The sequence below is a fragment of the Populus euphratica genome, unplaced genomic scaffold (assembly GCF_000495115.2).
Source record: "Populus euphratica unplaced genomic scaffold, PopEup_1.0 scaffold89.1, whole genome shotgun sequence".
Lineage (NCBI taxonomy): Eukaryota > Viridiplantae > Streptophyta > Magnoliopsida > Malpighiales > Salicaceae > Populus > Populus euphratica.
Window position 1 is genome coordinate 149,450 of NW_011499970.1, and position 23,201 is coordinate 172,650.

General features: G+C 32.2%; 5 protein-coding genes across 5 annotated transcripts; 3 read left to right on the forward strand and 2 right to left on the reverse strand.

The window, feature by feature from the left end:
- Positions 1-1,034: 1,034 nt before the first annotated feature.
- Positions 1,035-4,254, forward strand: LOC105139200 (uncharacterized). The gene is made up of 4 exons (XM_011045564.1): positions 1,035-1,405; positions 2,322-2,583; positions 3,179-3,246; positions 3,781-4,254. Exons 1-4 carry the CDS (start codon positions 1,271-1,273, stop codon positions 4,120-4,122), a joined length of 807 nt encoding a protein of 268 aa, XP_011043866.1. The 5' UTR covers positions 1,035-1,270; the 3' UTR covers positions 4,123-4,254.
- Positions 4,255-5,662: 1,408 nt separating this feature from the next.
- On the reverse strand, positions 5,663-6,854 carry LOC105139202 (uncharacterized). The gene is made up of 2 exons (XM_011045567.1): positions 6,763-6,854; positions 5,663-6,489 (listed from the first exon to the last, which is right to left on the reverse strand). Exon 2 carries the CDS (start codon positions 6,466-6,468, stop codon positions 5,899-5,901), a length of 570 nt encoding a protein of 189 aa, XP_011043869.1. The 5' UTR covers positions 6,469-6,489; positions 6,763-6,854; the 3' UTR covers positions 5,663-5,898.
- Positions 6,382-8,083, reverse strand: LOC105139201 (uncharacterized). The gene is made up of 2 exons (XM_011045565.1): positions 7,925-8,083; positions 6,382-6,982 (listed from the first exon to the last, which is right to left on the reverse strand). Exon 2 carries the CDS (start codon positions 6,885-6,887, stop codon positions 6,735-6,737), a length of 153 nt encoding a protein of 50 aa, XP_011043867.1. The 5' UTR covers positions 6,888-6,982; positions 7,925-8,083; the 3' UTR covers positions 6,382-6,734.
- Positions 8,084-14,092: 6,009 nt separating this feature from the next.
- On the forward strand, positions 14,093-15,481 carry LOC105139203 (putative septum site-determining protein minD homolog, chloroplastic). Its single transcript, XM_011045568.1, has one exon. The coding sequence runs from the start codon at positions 14,236-14,238 to the stop codon at positions 15,214-15,216; it is 981 nt and encodes a 326-aa protein (XP_011043870.1). The 5' UTR covers positions 14,093-14,235; the 3' UTR covers positions 15,217-15,481.
- Positions 15,482-18,173: 2,692 nt separating this feature from the next.
- Positions 18,174-20,507, forward strand: LOC105139204 (expansin-A13-like). Its single transcript, XM_011045569.1, has 2 exons — positions 18,174-18,799; positions 19,981-20,507. Exons 1-2 carry the CDS (start codon positions 18,288-18,290, stop codon positions 20,288-20,290), a joined length of 822 nt encoding a protein of 273 aa, XP_011043871.1. The 5' UTR covers positions 18,174-18,287; the 3' UTR covers positions 20,291-20,507.
- The last annotated feature ends 2,694 nt before the right edge of the window (positions 20,508-23,201 follow it).

Sequence of the window (23,201 nt, forward strand, 5' to 3'; positions counted from 1 at the left end):
GATAATCTAAAATGAGTTGTTCAAATTATATGAAGAGCAGTGCCTTTTCTTTTATATGAAAAATAATATCCATGAATAACTCTAAAAGGTATTGTATCTGATAATTAATTTTTGAAAATTGTTATATCAATCAAATAAAAAGTATGAGATTTAATTTATAATTTTTGAATAAACTTATAGAAGTCATTGCTTTAAAATAACATTTGTTTATTATTTCATAACAAAAAAGAAAAAAATAATAAAAACATAAACATATTTAATTGAAGAGATGAAAATAGATATATAAAATAAATATATTTTCGGTATAATTTTAAAATAAATTTATATATTTATAAAACATAAAGTATATCAGATAAATATCACTTTTATTTTTATATTTTAATCTTTTTTATCACACCACAATAATCAAATACTAAGTAAAAAACAATTAGCCTCCCAATAGAAAAAATGTATCATTCTTGGTTTATATATTGAAAAAAAGATTTTTGAATTTAAAATGCAAGTTTTAGTCTCACTAAATAATATAATTACGTTGAATTAGTACAATTTTAAACTTCAACTTATACGCAAACATAGCGGGAATTTATCCATGAATGTGGGGCATTAAATTTATGATTACTTGGCGTGCACTTTATTTTTCTTTTTTTTACTCGTTTTATCTATAAAATAAAATGAACATCAAAAGGACTAAATTGAAACAAAAGTTTAGTTGGGGAACAAAGTTGAAAACCCAAAACGTTTCATGCCATTAAAAAATAAAAGAAAAACCATGCTTAACCACAGGTCATCGGTGAAGGATATGTTTATGGTTGTGGTTTAACCGTTGCTTTGTTTTTGTTTTTTGTTTTTTAAATTAAAATTAAAACTAAAACTAAAACTAAAACTTTTAAAAAAAATTAAAACTAAAACTAAAACTAAAACTAAAAATTATTTTTTATATTTTTTTTGTTATATTAATATTAAAAATAAAATTTAAAAATAAAAAAATATATTATTTTAATATATTTTTAAATACAACTTTTACCGCACTCCAAATCTGAAATGAACTCTTCTTCTTCTTTCCTTCTTTCTTCAACTAGAAAGTAAGTTTTTAGCATTTCGAGGCCAAATTACAAAGACCTTCCAGTCCTCCGAAACTCGAATTCTTCACTCACACACGAGAGAGAGAGAGAGAGAGAGAGAGAGAGAGCTTCATCTGTGTGTGTGATTTTGGTGAAATAGGGTTGGGGTTTGTTGTTTTGGATTGAACTGATTAAAGGAGAAGGAGGAGATGACGGAGGTGATACTGCATGTGTATGATGTGACTAATAGTGGATCGGAGAAGACGAACAACACAATTTTGAACATCAACAAGATCTTCAAAGACGCTATTGGTCTCGGTGGCATCTTCCACAGCGCCGTTCAGGTCCATTTCTTTCTGTTTTTCATTTGTTTATTTGCAGCAGTTATGGTGGAGTTAGTGTGAATTAAAGAGAGATCTAGGGTTTTATTTTTAATTGTTTAATTTTATGTTTCCTTTTTCAGTGGAGTGTGAGATCTAGGGTTTTGGTTTCAGTTTCAGTTGAATCGTCGCGTATTAAAATTTATTAGTATGCGTTTTTTGAACTGTATTGGAATTTATATTGTGGATTAAGAGGGATAATTACTGTTTCTGGGTCCCATCATTGACATGGCGAATTGATGGTGGTTCTAGGGTTTTAGTTTTGATAGACATATTTGATTTGGTTTGTCTTTCAAGAACCGGAACTTTCAACTGTGCTATAAACTGGGCTGGCTTTGAACATAGAACTTTATTGAAGAGATTGTAATCACACAGGTAAGGGGGAGGATATTTGTTTTGACATGGAATATGCAGAGGAGGCATTTTTGAGTAATTTGTTTTTTGCAGTTCCCTTTCAATTTATGTAGTTTTTTGACCTAGCATTTTAAAGGGTTTGTTTTGTTGATTGAGTTTTGAGTAAACTTTCCTAGCATTAGCGAGAACTTATTTGTGGAAAATTGAACTTGTGTACAGACTGAGTCGATGGATGTCTTGTGCAAGCAGCATGTTGAAAAACTGTCATCATAAATCCTAATATGTCATCTATAGTTAGTTTCTAAGTACTAAAGTATGCAATAACGTGGCTAGATGCGGGCAAATGAATGCATGTCTTAAAACTTGACACCGAGCTCTTGTATGTTCCTACCATATTACACCTTTTACTGATTCTTTGGGATTTATTTATGGTCTTCATGTCTCTGTTACTCTCTTGAAATCAAGTTATATTGAATTGGAATGTATGAATTAAGGGTAGTAAATCCGTTTGTTTTATGGGTGACAGATACATGGAGATGATGAATGGTCTTTTGGGTTTTGTGAGCAAGGAACTGGAGTTTTTAGTTGCCCTTCTAGTAAGAATCCAATGTATACATATCGTGAGAAAATTGTACTTGGAAAAACCAGTTGTTCAATCTTTAAGGTGAATCAGATCTTGCGGGAACTTAGTAGAGAATGGCCTGGAAGTGACTATGACTTGTTGGCCAAGAACTGTAATCACTTCTGTGATGAATTTTGTGAAAGGCTTGGCGTGCCAAAACTTCCAGGTGATAACTTTTCTTTTCTGTTTTTGTTTTTCAGATTACCCCAAAGAATTTCTGAAACTTGAACCTGTTCCATGATTGAAGATTAATTGGCCAGCTGTTGAGTGTGATTTGTTTGTACTGCTTCTATACTAGAAAATTGTGTTCTTTCTGAATACAATTCCTCAGTAGACTATGATTTATGATTGAGAAATATTGCACTATGTGGAGATATTTGTGTGTGATTTTTTTATGCTGAAACATGTCCTCTTGAGTTTGACAATGACCTTAAACCTGGCAAGATTTTTGTCCTCTCCCATCCCCGCCCCAATTTCTCCAACGAGATCTGTGTGAAATCGCTTCATTATCCAAAATTCTTCTGGAGTTACTTGTGTTACATTATCTATTTTGCTGTTTCTTCATATTGCTGCTCCATTTCACTTTACTGCTGGCCCTGTTTCTTTAGTTGTAAATTGTGGCTCCTTTGCCAATAATAAAGTAAATGTTGGATATGAATTATAAGCTTTTCTTGGGGATTAAGAAAGAAGGTTCTGATCTCAACACTCTTGTTCTTGTTACAATTTTCCTGAAGTGGATGGTACTGTGATTTGTCTGACAGGTTGGGTTAATCGTTTTGCCAATGCTGGTGATGCTGCCATGGAAGTAGCTGGAAATACAGCCTTCCGGGTGAGATGCTTGTGTTTTTGTTTTTCTTACTTCCCTGGATCATATCTCTACCCTTGGGGTCATTTTAACGTTGTCAAGTTCAAGTAATTAGCACAATTGCACTAACTGGAGTTGTAGAAATATGACCCCAACCCACCCACACAATTTGTAATGGACGAATACTTGTAATTCTGGTTCGGTGTAGTCTGTTATTCTTCACTATCCCATCCTTTTGCAACTGTCCTGGTGTGATTCCTGTTTATTTTTCCTCAAGTTATTTTTTAGGGTTGTTTTGCCTCGGTAATATGTGAATGTGAAACTAGTCTCTTATAGATATCATTCATGCAGTAAATCTGTTTACTCCTAACACAATCCAGTATACTTTCTTTGGTTCATACTGCTTTCATGAGCAGCCCTTTCATCTTCTATTGACACCAGTTTAGGAATGGCCCGCATGTGAATTATTAATTAGATATGGATGTGGATGTTTTAATAAACATATTTATGGTTTTTAACATTTCACTAATTCCAAAATATGTGGTTGGCTTCCTGCAGTTTAGACAAGCCAAGACTGAGATAGTATCTGCTAGCAAAGTTGCTTATCGTTTCCTTGTGGGTGTTACTTCCAATAACGGGTCTGGTCTTGAGTCCCCTGAAAACTCAAACAGAGGTGTCCCAAGATTTCAAGGAACCTGGTTTAAAAATCTCATAGCAAACGGTGCCAAACCATCCAGTAGCACAGAAGTTGATAATCAGGACGAAAACATGCTTCTTCAGCAACAACGCAGTAAGCAAGGGGCAGATCAACTATCTCGGCAGAACTCACACCAAGAATCAGATCCACTGCATCAGAATTCAAGGCATGATGAAGCATTACCAGCATCTGGCCCATATTAGATTCTTTCATTGTGTATGATTGTAAAATTGTTCATTGCTTTTCCAGCTGAATTGTTTTTCTAATGGTGCCTAAAAGAAACCCAGGCACGATGAAAAGGTTATCAATATGAAGTGTTTTTTTCTGTTATCCCACATGCCAAGGTTGATCTTCATGGAATTTGGCCGCCCTTTTCTAGTATCAAAAATAGAACAAAGAAAAATTTCGATTTTCTCAGTGAGGAAATACTAACTTGAAAAGGCCTGTTTATGCCCTAATAATCTCTCCCCACAGAGACCCAACTTGCACATACATGAAAATCTTGCATTGGGCAATTGGAGGCACTGGCCATGGTTATGATGTCACTATGCGTTATTTCTTAAAAAAAGAAGCTAATTTTGAACATTTAGTATACAAAACTCGGTAATTAACAACTGAAATCTTCATCATTAGAAACATCCAGACCTCAATTCTTGTAATTGGTAGCTATGATACGAAGCACGACAATATTCTCTCTTCACTGGAAAGTAATCCTAGAAGAGCTGTTTGTGTCTTCTATAGTGATCCTTGGAGGAAACCCATTATAGTTCTTTGCATGTTGCCTTCCGACGTGGTTTTCCGATACATGAACTGCCCAATTAGAGATAAATAAAGGGTTGGTAGGGACCAATGATTGGCTGTCGAGGTGGAATACTGTGGCTTCAAGCACTCTGTTAAATAATAGAGAAATCAAGGCACCTGAAAAGTGAAAAGTGAAGTGCCGACATCATATAGATGGAAAGTTGTTGCCCACTATACGTATCGTATTCATGTAGTAGCGCACAGCAGGACAACTTGGAAAGAATTCCTTGGTCGCAATGGAAGTTGAGTGCCGCAACCATGCGTGCTGTGCTTAGCTACATTAAATTTAACTACCACTCTTGGAATCTTGGTAGGTGAAGACTTTTCGTGGGAATCGAAGAAGAGATGGCGAAAAAAGAGGAGGCCTCTAGCAAAAACGGCATGGATTGTAACAGCAGCACCATCTCTCTCGCAAAGCAAGAAATATTTCGTGTTTGCCATCTACTTTCCATGGCTCCGCCCTCTGGCACCAGCCTCTCAGGTTTGTATTGTCAGGGACACCATTCCTTAGTGGTGACCACCCCACTATTTCCCATTGATTTTCTTTTAAACCTAGAAGAACGGTCCTGGTGGTTGACATCTTCATTAACATACACAAGAAACTGGATACAGAATGGAAACCCTAGTTTCTTGTTCAATAGAATCATGAGCTGAGCTTCATCTATCAATACATTAGTACTAGTGAGCTACCTCATCAATATCATGAGAGGCTGCACTAGACTTTACACAAGTTGAGCCTGTGTACAGTGCTCGTCTAGAATCCTGCTAAAATGAGGACCATTGCATGCCCTACATTTAACTCCTGATAGATCATCCTTACCGGAAGATTGCAAATCAAATTAAAAATTATTCACACGTATGGACAAGAAATGAAATAAGAATCTCAATCAAAGGGCCAATATTACTTTAGGAGTCAATAAAATTAGGCTGTTAGAATCGGTCAGAAAAATCGTCCCTGAAGGAAAACAAAAATACCAGTAAAATGATGTTCCGAGTCACAAGAAATAAGGCATGCTTCTCGAGCAAATGACATGAAAAACACAGATAAAAAGTGCGACATTTGTTCAAACCAGAAGCAGCAACACACAAATCTGATAAATGACATTAAGACATTCTTGAATATATACAAAAACATTGTTTCAGAACTCAGTTTTGAAAGGCTGCAGAGAATTGCTAGTCTACCCTCTTAGCATTCCGTTGAAGAGGAATGTGTCGCCATCTGCATCCTCTGCAATCTGGAGCGATGAAGCAGCTTGTGCTGCAATAAGTTCATCTGAGAACTCAGTAGTGCCCCAACTGCCATCGTCAAAGTATTGCACTGGCAAACTCTTCTGAAGAGACTCGTATGAAAAGGACCAGTCATTATTTTCCCTATCCCCCCACTTGCATCCAGTTCCGTAAGTACTAGAGAGCCACCCTATTCTTTCAAATGAATTCCCCGAGCAGTCCTCTTGAGGAAGCGATGGTCTCTTTTCACCCATGAAAACATCAATATTACCAGCACAACCCCAAGTGTTGAAACCTTCTTCTTTGTTTAGCACAATATTACATGAATCATCAGAGTCCTCGCCAAGTAAGACATGCAGAGCAACAGCCTCTGCAATTGCAGCACCCTCTTCATCAAGTCTTTGCTGTTCTTCCTTCTTTTTTTGTTTTTTTTTCTCTAGCTCAGATCGGATTGCTGCTGAAGTAGCTAGAGCTTTCTCCAAACGCCTCTTTTTCTTCTCAGCTTGCCTGAGACGATCCATCTCACCTTTCACCTGCTTCTTCTTCACTTTCCTCGCAACAGGTTGCACTTTATTACATGCTATGCTATCCATGATAACTACTGAACTACAAATATTGTCCTCTTTTCAACTTATTAGCTTACAAAGAACTCTTCTAAAATGTGTACATTTTCCCTATAACTTTCTTTCGTTCTTTATCTGTTCTTTTTTCACTCTTTGTTTACTACTAAAAAATACTCCACCAAATTTCAGCATATAAAACTAACGTAATCTCAAAAGTTCAAGAACTACACCCACTCAGGTCTGAAGGAGTACCTCATCTTCCGGACAATACAATCCCAAACAGAAACAACAGGAGACAATAAGAGAGAGAAATGATAAGCATCCGCAGACTCATCCCTTGGCACCATTCTCCCTAATTTTCCACAACCCTTGCCCATTCTGTGCGCACACCAATAAAACCACAAAGCTAATCAAAACTGCAAAGCAACAATCTCACTCCAGTACTTCAAACAGCTCACATGGCCTTCCCCTACTGTAGTCGAAAAACTCAACAAGTCAATAAATGAAACCAAACAAGAAACCATCCAAGGTAACTTAAGCAAGCTATACACACAAAAGAAAGCCATCCTGCACAAAGCTACCAAATATATTCTAAGCCTCCATTAGATCTTTGTTTCAGCAACAGAAAAACAAAAAAGAGTTTCAAGACACCTACCTCTTAACTACTTCAATAATTCACAACAATTTAATTGCGAATTAGAGGACCCTAACCAATAAAAAAGACCCTTCACACTAATAAAGTTGTGTTCTGGGCATGGGTGCTGGCACACATATCATACTGATAAGAATATGAGAATCATAGTTAACGTAGCCTTGTCTAAAGCGGTTAGATTTGAAAACTCAGCAACCTGCTATCAATCATCAAACATCTAAAAGAAAAGGAAAGTAAACCTGATCCTCACCGCCTTAATAAATCATCCTCATCACCAGTCAACAAAATCTGAAGTCGTTATACTCTCCTATATAAAGTCAATTAAAAATCACTCTTTCCTAGTTCAGATTTCAGATCCCAAAAGACTTCAACTTTTAGACACCCAATTAATCATTCAGGTAACAAATCAAAGAAACCGAACACATCTCAGAATTCTAACCAATTCCCAGTTTTCCAGTGACAGAAAATAACATCATAATTCGAAGTTCAATCCTTTTTCAGATCCAAGGCCACAGCTTTTACAAGCATCATAATTCAAATCAAATCTTAACCAAACAAACAAACCCACATCACCAAACTATAAAACATGCAATAAAAAACCAGTTAAACAGACATAAAAACACTAGATCCAAAAACCCATCATGATGAAAAACACAAAACTCACTAAAAATGATCACTTCAATAAAATCATACTAAAATCAATAAGTCCACCAAGAAAAATTGAAAAAAAAAATCCAAACTTCAAAGTTACAAAAATCAAACCTTGTTTACTGAGAGATTGAAGAGGTTTCCACTTTTCCCTCTACAAGTGAAGAGAACACAGAGAAAGAGAGAGAGAGAGAACTGAAAATTCAGAGCTTATAATGGGGTGTTCGCATCTAGAGAAAGTGAGAAAAAACTAAGAAGAGAGGGATAAAATAACTGCTAACATGAGATAGGTGACAAGGGATAAAGGGCGGTCTTGTAATTCTATGATCAGATTTAGACACGTGGCAGATCATGGGTTGTTGACAGGAGGCTGAATGGTGTATGACACATGGCAAATTCTGGTAAGAGTGATCAAGATCAGTGAAAGTGGTCCCTGCTTTGCGTGCTTGATGGTGGGATGTTGAGCCACTTGGGGTGGTAAAGTAGAGCTGAAGTTGGATTTTGGAAATTAGGGCTGACTTATCAAGTGAAGTCAAGTGTAGTTATCATCAACTCTTACTTGAGGACTAAATTAATAAATTTCATGAGTTGTATTTTGGAATTTTATAACTCGGGCTCAGTATTTTAAATTGTATTTTGGAAGTTTTAAAAAAAATTAAATTTTTTTATTTTTTTTAAATTAATAAATTTTTTATATTTTCAAGTCATTTTAATATATTATTTTAATATATTGATATCAAAAATAATTTTTTAAAAATAAAAAATATTATTTTAATATATTTTAGAATAAAAAATATTTTAAAAAATAATCATTATTGTATTTTTTAATACCCTCTAAAAGTCATTTAAAGCATTGTATTTTCTAATACCCTCTAAAAGTCATTTAAAGCATTTCAAGTTTGAAACAGTTAGATTAATACTTGGATCAATCAATTTTTTTAAAAAAAATTAAAATAATATTGTTTTATAAAAAATATATAAATCCAACAAAATTATTTATAATCTTGCCAGGTTAAGATAAAGCAACCTTTAATTATTATTTTTTTAAATCTAAGTCAGTTGACAACACAAGCCATATAATAACATTTCAATAACTTCTTGCTCTAAATTTCATCATTAATTTTAAATTCAGAAATCGAGATTGGATGGGAGAAAAAAATTAAATAAGTAGTTAAGTTATTTTCATTTTTATTATGTATATTAAATTATGCACATTCAATTTAAATTTAATATTTTAGATTTAATGAACATAATACGAAATGAATATGAGAGGTTTTAATTTAAATTTATCTTTTATAGTACTCTGGAAACATATTTGTCGACAATAAATTTCTTTCTTGGAATTTATTTTTATTTTTATTTTTAGATTTGAGTTCATGGAGACTTCAAAGAAAAAGATGATAAAATTTAATTAAGAAAAGGGAGGAAAGCAGGAGCATTAATATCAACAAACCCTGCTGAATTGTAAATGCATTATAAGATGAAAAAAATTAAGAAAAATTAAGAAATAGAAAAAAAAAGGAATGTATTTTGATGATGTCTAGTGAGTTGGGGACAAGTGAAATACACGCAAGATCCAATCTTATTGAATATAGAATGGAAAAAAACAAAAAAGGATGATTTTAGTTGTCTCATTAGACATTGTTCAATTCTATTATACATTGATTACATTACACTATAAACTAAAAAGGGTGGGAGAATTACTATTTCCTCGTGCATGGTAGTCTCTCTCACAATTCAACATGGATTTTTTTTTTCGTTCTATTTTTTTTTTAATTTCATTTTTAAATTGTTAGATTAGAGACCAATTTGAGTTAATTTGTCAAGAAAGAATTAGATTAATAGAAAGGGGACCCACGTAAAAAACACGTAGAGAACAAGTGGATTTAACAAAATTTATGCGAAAAATTCATTTTAATCCCCAAATTTTATCAATAACAAATATGTGGTCCCTTTAATCTTCAAAAATTAAAAATAATGTCAATTTTAATTCAATTTTTTTCTGCATCTGTTTGAGAGAGGAGAGGAAAAGTGGTGTTTGAGAGAGGAGAGGAAAAGTGGTTATATTCCTTGAATAAAAAGAAAAGGTTGTCTTTTACACTGATTAAGGCTATAAAATAGTTATTTTGATGTTCTTTTTTATAATAATTTTTTATAATAAAAGTTTATATTAAGTGTTTTTTCTCCTTATACTTGCCTTATATATAGTAAACATGAGATCGCAAATAATTTTGATTATGGGGTGATTATGGGTTTTCAAGTATTTTTTGTTATTATTGTTATTATTGTTTAAGACCAGGAATGTATTTTACAAAGTGTTTAAGGTGTTTTGTTTTTAGATTTTTTAGGTTAAATATGATTATAAATAATTTTTTTTTATTTTATCTAAAATATCACACCTTGATTTTCTAGTGATCAGAGGTAGTCGAGACCTGGATAAGGCAAGCGACGTGTTGCCTGTTATTTTTTTAAAAACAATTAAGGGGTGAATAACGTAGGTTGCTCCAGACCCGCAGACTCGGGTCTTCTTTTTTTTTTAAATTTTTACTCATCATAAATGATTTTTTCTTACTTATTTTTTTAATATTGTTGTTGTTGTTATTGTTTAAGACCATAAATATATTTTACAACTTGTTTAAGGTGTTTTATTTTTAGATTTTTTAGGTTAAACATGATTATAAATAAGTTTTTTTTTTATCTGAAATATCACACCTTGATTTTCTAGTGATCAGAGGTAGTCGGGACCTGGATAAGGCAAACGACGTGTTGCCTGTTATTTTTTTAAAAAAAATTAAGGGGTGAATGACATAGGTTGCTCTAGGCCCGCAGACTCGGGTCTTTTTTTTTTCTTTCTTTTTTAATTTTTACTCATCACAAATGATTTTTTCTTACTTATTTTTTTAATTTCATGAATTATTAATTAAGCAATAATTTTTTTAATCAATTTGATAATTTTATTTAGTTGTCTCGGTATTCGGTATTTGGTTGAGTTTTAATTTCTCAAGGAGGCCATCCTAGATGGATCTCTTTGACTCAAGGAGGTAAGAGGATTTTTAGAGAAAAAGATGTGTTTTTTTAATTTTTTAATTATTATTTATTTTATAAAATCAAATATTATGCTTGTTACTTTTAATTTTTATTTATTTAATTTACAAATACATAGTATAACTTTATCATTATTTATTATATTTTTTCCTTTTTAAGATAGATATAAAACTAATATAAATAAATTTATTTAACTTGTTTATAAAAAAATTACTTGAAGAAGAAATACTCATTAACAAAATTTTAAATTAGATTTTTTATATGATAAACTTATTCTGATAAAATTTTATATTGGTTATACATATTGTTTTTTTTAGATATAGTTTTGAACATCACCTATCACATTAAATTTTACTCGTTACAATGTCGATATTCTACGTTGTTATTTGAGAAAAGTTAACATCTACACATTTAATATATATATAAAACAAAAATTACCTCTGAATATAACCCTATTATCCCTTTCTTTATACCAGATCCACCTACAATACTTACCTTCAAACATAGTTTAACCTCATGTTACCACCGAATAAAAAAACTTTATATAAAGAAATTATAATAGTATAATCAATATATTTTTGTTGCCGTTATTACATAAAGACACTTGTTTGAATTTTCATGAACATATACCAAGCATGTTTAATTTGTATTTATATTTGTTTTTAACGATGTTTACATGTCAACTACGAACCAATATCAACCCAAAATCCAAACCAATTCAAATTAACTAAAAAAACTCTTAAGAAGTTTTCTCAATTAAACTCGAGCAAATAAAAAAACCTGAGTAAAACCTGGTTATTTTTTTTAAAGGACATCTTTTTCGATTACAAATAAAAATCTCTAATTCCCAGAACCAGCCGCCACCACGTCGAGCACCAAATCCTTTCTTCCCTTTAGCTCCCCATTTGCTTCTTTTTCGGTTTCTTTCTCCCTCGGCCTAAAAACAACACAAGATTAAGATGTAATTACCAGTACAAAGAAGCATCTCGCAGCAATTGTCCTAGAACTCGGAGGACAGAGAACAACTGCTGTTGATTAAAAGATAACTACTAGATAATGGGTTAAAAAAGATGTTTGCCTCCTCAATAGATCGACGTGTTAAAAGAAAAACAGAAGGAAACTTTTGAAAAATATCCAATGGAATCAAAGGATTCATTGCACATAGTGAATTTAAACCACTTGAATTGTTTGGAAAGGATTTTCGATTGAAGATAAGGTGTTCAACAGAATTGCTCTGGATGCCAAAGAAATCAGAATAAATTGTGGGCTTAGTATTGCTTTAGATAAAAATGTTTTATTAAAAGTTCAAATAATAATTTTAATTTAAAAATAAACTAATACTTCTATTTGTTTTAAATTGTTTCATAAAAAATATTTTTTGATTAAAAATAATTAACTAATAGATGTCATTTAAAATTAGATTTTCTAATTAGTAAGATACCAATTAAATTAAAAATTTTAATAAAAAATATAAATACAATAAGGTAGAAAAAAAATTATACATATTAATTTCTTAGCTTAATTTGAAAGCTTTTTTATTTTCTGATATATATAGAAATTTAATCCAATAAAAATCAAGGCTTTCATAATTTTTTTTTAAAATTTTAACTTCATCCAAATACTAAATATTAAATGTTGTGCTTTATTAAATTGTGTTTTGAATTTTTTTAACTAAATGTTGTGCTTGATTTTATTAAATTGTGTTTTGAATTTTTTTAAATTTAAAAATCTTAACCATTAAAAAACTAATGCAATAAACATTATTATATCAAGTATATTGAAGAAAGTTTTCCATGTTGCTACTTGGCAATCCTTTGGTATTTTTTAATTTGTAGAGTTGATTTATGTTAATCTTCTTAACCCATAACTTAATAATTATATCATATCAACTCTTTAGTTGAGTTTAATAATTATAATTTTTAGTATTGTAAAACTCAACTTGAAACAAAGTTTAGGATATAGATTGAGACATTTGACTTCTAATATATGTTGATTAAATTTTTGTTTTGAAAAAAATAAAAAAATAACAAATCAATTTTTTTAAATAATCTCGACAATGTCAAGCTTTGATTAGTTTAAGCTTGAAGTTAGCAATTCAATCTAGGTTTTTGATTGGGTTAACTAATTTTTTTTTATTTTAAAAACCGAACTAATTTAAATCTTAGATTGGTCAGGAACAAGTTAACTTATCATAGCAGTCCTTTTTTTTTTAATTTTTTTAAAACCGAACTAATTTAAATCTTAGATCGGCCAGGAACAAGTTAACTTATCATAGCAGTCCGAGATTTCAACTATGCTTGAAAGCAAATACACCTTGTATTCAAGGTCTTACCATTATATGGCTCACCTTCCAAGCATTATGCAGGGAACAATGCATGCCATGCACGCTTGGCTACACAAACACAAGTTGACACTATTTTTGCTCTCAAGTTAAAGTCTACCTCCAAGCTTAGATCTATAGACCCAAAATAAAATTGGGCCTAAGCCTCATGCTTAGATCTACCACCTCGTGAACCAAAAATCCCACCTCATTTTCTAACAACCTGTCCCTTTTAACAGTCTAGAAAATGACAGCTAATTACATCCTTATACTCTTATAATCTTCTTGATATGGCCCTTCATCAATTAATTTTCATAATTTAACCCTCTTAGTCTTCATTATTAAATCAAGTTTCCCTTTCCACATGGCCCTCACCAACTAATTTTTGTAATTTAACCCCCCTTAGCCTTCATTATTAAATCAAGTTGTTCTATCCAATTTTAGATGTTTACAGCTAAATAGACTTTAAAATGGGTCTTGTTGCCAGGTCTCTCTCATCTAATGTAGTATTAGCCAACAATTATGTTTTTTTTTCCTCTGTATTTCGGAGAAGAAAAGAGAAAAAGAAATAAATAAACATAAAAATACGGATATATGTAAACAAGTAATACACTCTTTTTATCTCGACGAGTGAAATTGAGCAATTGGACCCACTTTTCAAGCCACACCAGCATTTAATGCCTAAAATTGGATGAAAGGGACTTGATTAAGAAACAAAGGTTAAGTAAAAAGGGTTAGATTAAGAAAAAATTAACGGAGGGTCACATTTAAAAGATAAATAAGTATAGGGGTGTGAAAGTAAATTAACCCAAAAATGCTACTGTCGGAAAGGAAAAACAATTAATAGAGGGTCACATTCAGAAAAATACAAAAGTATAGGGATGTGAGAAGTAAATTAACGCCAAACTGCTACTATCGGAAAGGAAATCTCAAGAACTTCCCGAAAGCCAATCATTCTCAACGCCTCCTCGTTTGGCAGCTAAAATGCTCTTCCTCTTCATTCGCTCTTAAAGCAACCCACCTAACTCTTACAGTCAAAAACACAAACACTTAGCAAACAATGCTGACACTAAAACCCTTACCCGCAAACACAAAACCCTCGTTCCTTCATTCCTTAACCCCATTCAGACCCAAAACCCAAACCCTAACAAAACCCTTCAAACCTTACCCAAACCCCGCAATCCAATCAGTCCTACAATGGAACAGAAAGCCCGAACTAGCTGGTGAAACCCCAAGAGTTGTCGTGATAACATCAGGCAAAGGTGGTGTCGGAAAAACCACAACAACTGCAAATGTTGGCCTCTCCTTAGCCCGCCTTGGCTTCTCGGTTGTCACAGTTGATGCTGACGTAGGTTTGCGCAATCTAGACCTTTTGTTAGGGTTAGAAAACCGTGTAAATTATACTCTTGTTGAGGTTATGAATGGGGATTGTCGGTTAGACCAAGCGCTTGTCCGCGATAAGCGTTGGTCTAACTTTGAACTGTTGTGCATTTCTAAACCCAGGTCCAAATTGCCACTTGGGTTTGGTGGGAAAGCACTTGTTTGGCTTGTCGAGTCTTTGAAATCGCGGCAAGAAGGGTGCCCGCATTTCATTTTGATTGATTGCCCAGCTGGGATTGATGCAGGGTTCATTACGGCGATAACTCCAGCTAACGAGGCTGTTCTGGTAACAACTCCTGATATTACTAGCTTGCGTGATGCGGATAGGGTTGTAGGTTTGTTAGAGTGTGATGGAATTAGGGATATAAAGATGATTGTTAATAGGGTTAGGACGGATATGATCAAAGGGGAAGATATGATGTCGGTGTTGGATGTGCAAGAAATGCTGGGCTTGGCATTGTTGGGGGTGATTCCGGAGGATACAGAGGTGATTAGGAGTACTAATAGAGGGTATCCACTTGTTTTGAATAAGCCACCTACACTGGCTGGACTGGCTTTCGAGCAAGCTGCTTGGAGACTTGTTGAGCAGGATAGTATGAAGGCTGTTATGATGGAGGAAGAGCCAAAGAAACGTGGGTTTTTCTCGTTCTTTGGTGTATAGAGGTTTGTTCTGTGAAGAATGCAAGAAAGTGGGAAGGTGTGTATAGTTGGGTTAGTGTAAGTTTGATTTCTTTTTCGCACTGCTTTTAAGTTTTTCTGTCATTTGATGCTACGAAGATGATTCCCAGCATTAGTTGTAGGGGTGATGAATTTGAATTGTCCATGAGTTGCGTGAAATTTTGCAATGTGAATTAGTCTTTGTACTTGTGAATGTGGCTTATTGGATTGTTGCTACCTAATGATATTGTTGTGTTTCTTTTTGCTCATCAAGTGTTCAACCTCCATTTTTCTTTCTATTCTGTTATTCATCAGAGACGGATAATCTGTTGAAATGGATCATTTCTCACTTTCAAGCTTGATAGACATAATGCTAATTAGATTTCACCACAGAGATAAATTTGCTGCAGTAGTTTTGTTTTGTTGTTTGAGCGTTCATTTCTTGGACTGAACATGTCTCCTAATATAATTAGGTCGATATCATGTGCAGTTAGGAATGTTCTAACAAGTAGGACTCTCGCTTATGTTCTAGCCATTTAGATTGCTTGAGTTCTTACAGTTTCCAGGAGTAAATAATCATGATTACCAGGATGCAAGAATAGTATCAACCACCAAGCCATGCTAGGCCATAAAGTAACACTAGGTGTTTATTTCACCCAGAAGCCAAAGAAAAAGGATTTTTTTTTTTGTCAAGATGTAGTTATTAGCTTGAAACTGAATTATATGAAGGTTCTATGCAAGAAGCTAACGGACACAGAAAAAATTCATCATTTTGCATCAACCCATATCAAATGAAAGTCTACTGCTTGCTTGCAATTGTGTCGAACATGCATTAGTTTCTGTACTTAAAATTTGCGGAGCATGGGTCTTAAATTTGCCTGTTTGGAAACTATTGTCTGATGATTTCAATGTGTCCTGTTAATTCGTTTAGTTTTCAAACATGTACTCTTTTGTGCTTATTTTGGTTTTGATTATGTCTTGATGAATTTGCATCTCCTTCTGAGTTTTGTTCCTTCATTATTTTATTTTTTGCTTTCAACAGTCATCCTTGACCCTTTGTTCACCAGAACTCGGTTAAGTTGGTTTAATTATATTTTTAAATTAAAAAAAAATGAATTTGTATTTATGAATCTTTTTCAGTGAGAGAAGAGGGAGGAAGAGGAGGTGGGTGGTAATGGTGGCTGGAGATAGTGTAGTTTGGTCTCTTCAGGAAAAAAAGAAAATCAAGAAGGAAATGGAAAATTGATTTTTTTTTTTTAACCTTTTTCCTCTGTTGTCAATACTCAACAGAAGCGGATAGAAAAATTACAAAGGAAATATACCCTTTTCTTTTCTTTCCCTTTCCTTTCTTTTTAATTTTAATATCCTTTTCTTTTCTTATCGCTGTATTAATTTATCATTCATGTTCTCCATTTCGTTTGATATAATTTCAACCATACCATATTAATACATCAATGTTTCAGTTGGCTTGAGATAAAGGGTAAGCCATATTTTTGTCATGGTTGTCATACGAGGGTTTGGGGATTGACTAAAAAAAGATTTGGGTCAGTGAGTTATTGACTCAACTTACCGGTTATTGGATCAACCTAGATGAATTATTTTTATTGAAACAATGGATAAATTATTTTTATTGAAATTCTAGATCAGGTTAAGTTTGAAAAGATTTCATCAGGTTAATCAAGTTTGAAAGGATTTCATCATGTTAATCTATTTATGATTTACTAAAAACCTGATCATGCTATTTTTTTTTCAATTCACCAAGTTAATGTTTTTTTTAATTTAATTTGAAATCTGGTTTATATCGGATTTTTAGTTATGAATTCTACATGTTAATATGTTGGGCTAATCTGGGTTTAATAAATATAAATTTGTCCTAATTTCTACATTTCACTTTACTCCTATAAAAGGAAATGATGGGGTTGCATCATGTGCTGTATCTTCTAATCTAAGTTCCAATTATGAACCTCTCAAACTAATGAATACACTAATGAATACATTGCCATTTTATGCCAATGAAGGTAATGCGAAGATTAGGCCCACAGTATTTATGATAATTTATAATCAGCAAGACAGCAGCAATATGTCACTCGTTCCTCCACCACCAAACCATCAAAGGTTTTTGCCTTTTAGCCACATTTATGCTCAACTTATTGCCAAAATAGTCCCTCAGCCAGACAACCAAGAATCCAAGTAAACCATCCTCTAAGGTTAAAGCCAAAAAAAAAAAAAAAAAAAAAACCCCAAAGACTTGATTGATGAATGTCTAAATGCCCTAGAAATTCAATTGATAAAGTATTTAATTTAGAGATATAATTTAGCTAATACATATAGAATTACTATGAGGTTAAACAGTTGAATTTAGATGTAATGGATCATTTATATTATCTTATTCAAATCAAAGAGTTTACAAATAGAACATAGACCTTGTCGGGAACAATTTTGTTTTTTTTATTATTATCATCAAAGTTATTAAAGCTACATACGTGACTCTATAAATACCAGGTAAATATAATTTAATAAAAAATAATGTTGTTTTAATTTTTTTAAATTAAAAAATATTATTTTATTTAAAAAAGATTAGATCAAGTTTTAAATTTGATTTGTTTTATTTGGTTGATGAAGTTTAATTCAATTAATTTTTTATTAATTTAATTTAAAATTCATTATAGAAGAAGTCTATATTGGTAGATTATGTTTATTTTAAATTATGATAGTAATTATTTTCTAAAATATTTTTTTTAAAAAAATACATAAAAATAATTTTTATTTTATTTTTAATATTATTCTATTAAAATAATTTAAAAAATCAAAAATTAATTTAAAATAAAACAAAATAATTTTTTTTTAAAATATTTTCAAACAGCGAAAACAAAAGACAAAAATATTTTCAAACAGCGAAAACAAAAGAACGGTGGCAGAAAGCTGAAGCTGAAGCAACACTGCTCATCAGCACAGGAAAAGCAGCAGCAGTAAAGCAATCTTTAGTTTCCCGTCCACTCCTGTTATAAAAATAAACAAAGACAACCTTAACTTCATCATCAAGATAAATCCTTCCCTTTAATCTAAGACAACGAAATGCCACCTCCAGTACTCCAAAACCCCATTCACACTCTCCTAAAACCCCTCCTCCTCCTCCTCCTCATCTTCCCCACCACCACCACCTCCCTCACTTCTTCCACCGCCACACCACCACCTCTCTCCACCACCCTATCCCAATGGCAATCCGCACGCGCTACTTACTACGCAGCATCCGATCCCCGGGACACAGTAGGAGGTGGGTGTGGATATGGGGACTTAGTTAAAGCAGGATATGGAATGGCAACCGTGGGATTGAGTGAATCAATGTTTGAACGTGGACAGATCTGTGGCGCGTGTTTTGAACTTAAATGTGTTGATGATTTGAGGTGGTGTATTCCTGGGACTTCTATTATTGTTTCTGTCACTAATTTTTGCGCTCCAAATTATGGCTTCACTTCTGATGGTGGTGGAAAATGTAATCCTCCTAATAAGCATTTTGTGCTGCCTATTGAAGCTTTTGAAAAGATTGCCATTTGGAGGGCTGCTAATATGCCTGTTCAGTATAGAAGGTAAAAATCTGAAAGCCCTTTTGGATTTTGTTGTTTTTGCAGCTAAGTTTGTAAGTTAGGCACATATTTAGCTCTTTAAATCCGAGTTATGCAAGAGAAGATGTGATCTCCTTCTGTCAAGATTTGAAATATGAGTGTCTGGTTCTTTAATTTTCAATGAATTTGTCTTCTGTTACTCGAATCATTCTTGCTAACATGCACTGATCCTGAAATTTACCAATTGAAGAGAAGAGAGTCACCGGCTAAATTTAGCACTTCCATGTCAGTGATTGTTTGTCTTTGTTAGTCTATTTCTTCTTTCAAATTTTGTTTCTTTCAGCCTCAGTTCCTTACAGGATCTATTAGACTGACCATTCTGGGTTATTTTACCAAGCTCCACTTTTCTAAATTATGGACACCCTGCTTTATGCTTTTTGTAGCTGCCTTTGAAAGATTAAACTTTATGAGTTATTGATTGTTAGAAACAGGAAGGTGTCTTGTGAAAAAAAAATTAAGTGCTTGGTGTAATTTTAGCAACTTGGCAAGGAGATCAGGGATGGGGCAATCTAAATTTATTGCTTTGTGTGTCCGGGTCAGTGCTAATGTGCACCCAGTCTCTTGCTAATTTATATCATGGGAGTATTTGTGAGGCTGTTGTCATGAGAACACTGTTTTGGCTTTGAAAATTCAAAGGGGTTTTTACCCTACTCTTTTGGTTCATGGCTCGATGGAAAATATAAATAATGCATGGTGGGAGACAGCCCACTTTCTAGTCCCTATCCAGCATCAAAAGAAGTAAAATTTCCACTAATCACTAGTATATGATAGTGACAGTTCATTTGCTAAATATCTCTTCGTATCGTTAGCTGGCATTTGCTTTGAAAGTATTTCTGTTATTTTGACTGCTAGAGCAAAAACAAGAACATTGTAGATGAAATATGAAATGCAATATACCCAATGGCATCATAAAAAGAAGGGAAAGTCTACTTATTTCTGGAGTAATTCGAGTATACATAACTACAAATATGCCCGAATTACTCCAGAAATAATTAAACTTTCCCTTCTTTTTATGATGCCATTGGGTATATTGCATGTCATATTTCATCTGAAATTTAAAATGCAGGTTCTTGAAGTTTGCTGTTACTGTTTTCAAATGTTTTTTTTTTTTTTGCTTATCCTCGACTGTGATCATGTTTGAACAGGATTAAATGCAGAAAGGAAGGAGGGATTCGGTTTACTATCTCTGGGTCCGGTATTTTCCTTTCGGTGCTGATCAGCAATGTTGCAGGTGCTGGAGATGTCACTGCAGTGAAGATTAAAGGTTCAAGAACAGGCTGGCTTGATATGGGCAGGAATTGGGGCCAGAACTGGCATGTTAATGCTAATTTACAGAATCAAGCTCTCTCATTTGAGGTCACTAGTAGTGATAGGATGACTGTAATATCTTACAATGTTGCTCCCAAAGATTGGAGATTTGGACAGGCCTTTGAAGGCAAGCAATTTGAGACTTAAATGTACTAGCAAGAAGATAAGATGATAAATAGATGAGACCATTCTTTTCTTTTTCTTTCTTGTTTTGCTCTCCCGACATGGGTGGAAGGCTTATGGAGTGGTGGGTTTTGTCAGTTCTGGTGAAGATGTATGTATCTATGGTTTTATCTACGATCCAACGGACTTAGTTTGAGAAGATAGTAAATTGATAAATGATCAAGCCTGTTGCTTTCTACTACTCTGCACCAATCCTGCCTTTTCCATGAGGTACTTTATCATCGAAGGGTTTTTTTGTTTTAAATATTCCAAAGAAGAAGCCCGAACTACATGCCTTTTTTAAAAAAAATATTGTTATCGAACCTAGTTGGTTCAGTGAAAATAAAATGATTAGAAATTGATTTGAAAGGATTTGACTAATTAATTAGGAATGCTCGAATTAAATTTTTTTGGCTGGACTGGATTTTATGGAGTAGCAAATTGCAAGGTATGGCTAGAACTTGGGGTTCGAGTGGCTGGAAAGGCCTTGACTGGTTGGTAGGGATCCACTAAAAGTGAGGGTGGAGAGCCGAAGACTAGTCGTTTGGTGACGATGCTATTGAAGTTAGATGGCATGTAGTTTGAGTCCACCATAAAAAAAGCTTCTTTTATGAACGGCAAAGGCATCATTTTGTAGCAAATTGCTGTTTTACCCTTTGTGTTTTAGATTTGGTCAATTGACACCCACAAAATATTGGTTCAATAATTTCCCTTGTTAGGGGGCCGCATTTACTTGATAGAAATACAAGAATTAACTTTGTTTTTTTGTTTTAAAAAAAAATCTAAGAAATGATTTTTAATAAATCGACCATTTTTTAATACATGTATACACACACCCTAATTCCTTTCTAATTAAATGAGGGTCAATAACCAATATTTTGTTTGATTTTTGTATATAACAACCAAGTTTAAAACATTTAAAGTAAAACGACTAATTACCATAAACATAAAGGGGTAAAGGGATATTTTTATCTTTATAAAAAATACATAATTAAAATTGAGGTTCATTATGTCACATTTATATATTTTTTAAATAAACTAAAAGGGTGATGAATTTGTTGTTTTTCTATGGATGGGACTTTACCCTTTTAAAAAATTCTTTTGGCTAGAGATTAAAGACATGGTTGCCTTTTTAGTGGGAACATTTTGACATTTTTAAATTTACAAGACAAATATTTACTTTAAGCTCTGTGTTTTTTTATATGCTTTCTATATTATTTGTTTTTTTATTTAATTGGATTATTTAATGTTTTTTTATGTTTCGTTCTTTGTTAAATATATTTTTAAAATTTTTTTATTTAATTAAATAGAATTGATTGATTGAATATAGATGGGTACTAATTTTATTGTGTTTTTTTCAATTTGCTTTTACAAGGCATTGCTCTAGCGAACCAGCAGCTTCTTTTGATGTCGTTTTGCATCCTTTCTCATAATAGAGTTTGAACTAACTCAATAAACTCTTTTGGTTGTAGACGATGTTCACAGTTGAGTGATGGTGAACCTCTAACTATCTTTTTTTTCTTTTTTTTACAAGTATGATATTGATGACATATTTTTTTTGTTTATTATTGTAAAGTGCTTTTTATAATTTATTTTCTATTTTTACCTTTGATTTAAATCAAAATTATTAAATTAACCGATCTTATTAGATATAATCAAGTAAATGACCAGAGTATTGAATTTTTCTTGTTTCTTTCAAAACACTATCGGACCATGGCATAACATGATTCCCAGTCTGGTACAATTTAATATTGTTAAATCTTGCCATTAACTTAGAGTATTTCTAATATGTATATCTTGCATCTAAATAGTTAAAAAACTACATTAGTTGTTCACGTTACGCTGTAGTCATATTAATTTTTTTAATATAAAAAATATTCAAGTGTTGCTAAATATTTAAGGGTAAATAAAAAATTATATTAAAAAAAGAATAAAATAAATAATTGAGTCATTAAAGTCAACTTGACAAACTCACGACTTAGATCATGAGACCGAGATACCTCTATGAAAACTAAATAAAAAATAACTATGAAACTCGATTAAAAAAAGCAAAAAAATAAATTGCATTAACCCTAAATTAACTTTCCAAACCAATGGCTTATATCATGAAATTATGATAACTCTATAGAAAATATATAAAAAATTTATAAAGTCTAATTTCTAACTAACTCAATATTAAATAATAAAATTGATTTTTTTTTATTAAAGGCAATCCAAAAAGACACCATAAATTAATTTGAGTTAATTTATTAAAACTTTAACGTGGATCATGAGATCGAGATAAATTTATAAAAAACAAATCAAAAAAATTATAATATCCCATTTTCAATAGATCTAATGTTGAATGTTAAAATCAAGTAAAAAAACTAAATCTATAAGACTAGTATATAACCCCATAAAAAGAAAAAAAATAAAATATAATTCCCAAAACAACCTCATATTAAATGATAAATTAAAAAAAAGGTTGTTCAAGGGTTAAATTAAAAAAAAAAACATAAAATATTATTTCAATAAATAGTATTTGTAATATTAAAAGATGGATTAAAAAAAAAGAAGAAAAAATTGATGTTGTTGAAAGGTTAAATTATAAAAAAAATACCATTTCAATAAATATTATTTGATGGGTGTAACTAAAGTAATTTAGTCATGCACTTTATTATTTTGTTAATTGATGTTAATGTTAATGTTAATAAATTTTATTATAGCTAATAACTAATTCCCTAGTCTTTTTTATTGATTTTCGTAGTGAGCAATCAAACATTTTCCTTGATATTTTTTTTATTAGATTGATTGATTATGGATGTTCCCATTTGTTTTGAATTGTTGTTTATGTTATTGTGATTTTTTTTAGAAATTTGAGACCAAACAAGGGCAAAATTAAAAATTTATATTTATA

What these genes read in the sequence shown, in the direction of transcription:
- LOC105139200 (XM_011045564.1), top strand. Translation starts at nt 1,271, where the DNA reads ATGACGGAGGTGATACTGCATGTGTATGATGTGACTAATAGTGGATCG. An exon ending in TGGCGTGCCAAAACTTCCAG is followed by an intron (nt 2,584 to 3,178) that starts GTGATAACTTTT and finishes TTTGTCTGACAG; the next exon opens with GTTGGGTTAATCGTTTTGCC. An exon ending in CTGGAAATACAGCCTTCCGG is followed by an intron (nt 3,247 to 3,780) that starts GTGAGATGCTTG and finishes GGCTTCCTGCAG; the next exon opens with TTTAGACAAGCCAAGACTGA.
- LOC105139204 (XM_011045569.1), top strand. Translation starts at nt 18,288, where the DNA reads ATGCCACCTCCAGTACTCCAAAACCCCATTCACACTCTCCTAAAACCC. An exon ending in ATGCCTGTTCAGTATAGAAG is followed by an intron (nt 18,800 to 19,980) that starts GTAAAAATCTGA and finishes ATGTTTGAACAG; the next exon opens with GATTAAATGCAGAAAGGAAG.
- LOC105139201 (XM_011045565.1), bottom strand. Translation starts at nt 6,887, where the DNA reads ATGGGCAAGGGTTGTGGAAAATTAGGGAGAATGGTGCCAAGGGATGAG.
- LOC105139202 (XM_011045567.1), bottom strand. Translation starts at nt 6,468, where the DNA reads ATGGATCGTCTCAGGCAAGCTGAGAAGAAAAAGAGGCGTTTGGAGAAA.
- LOC105139203 (XM_011045568.1), top strand. Translation starts at nt 14,236, where the DNA reads ATGCTGACACTAAAACCCTTACCCGCAAACACAAAACCCTCGTTCCTT.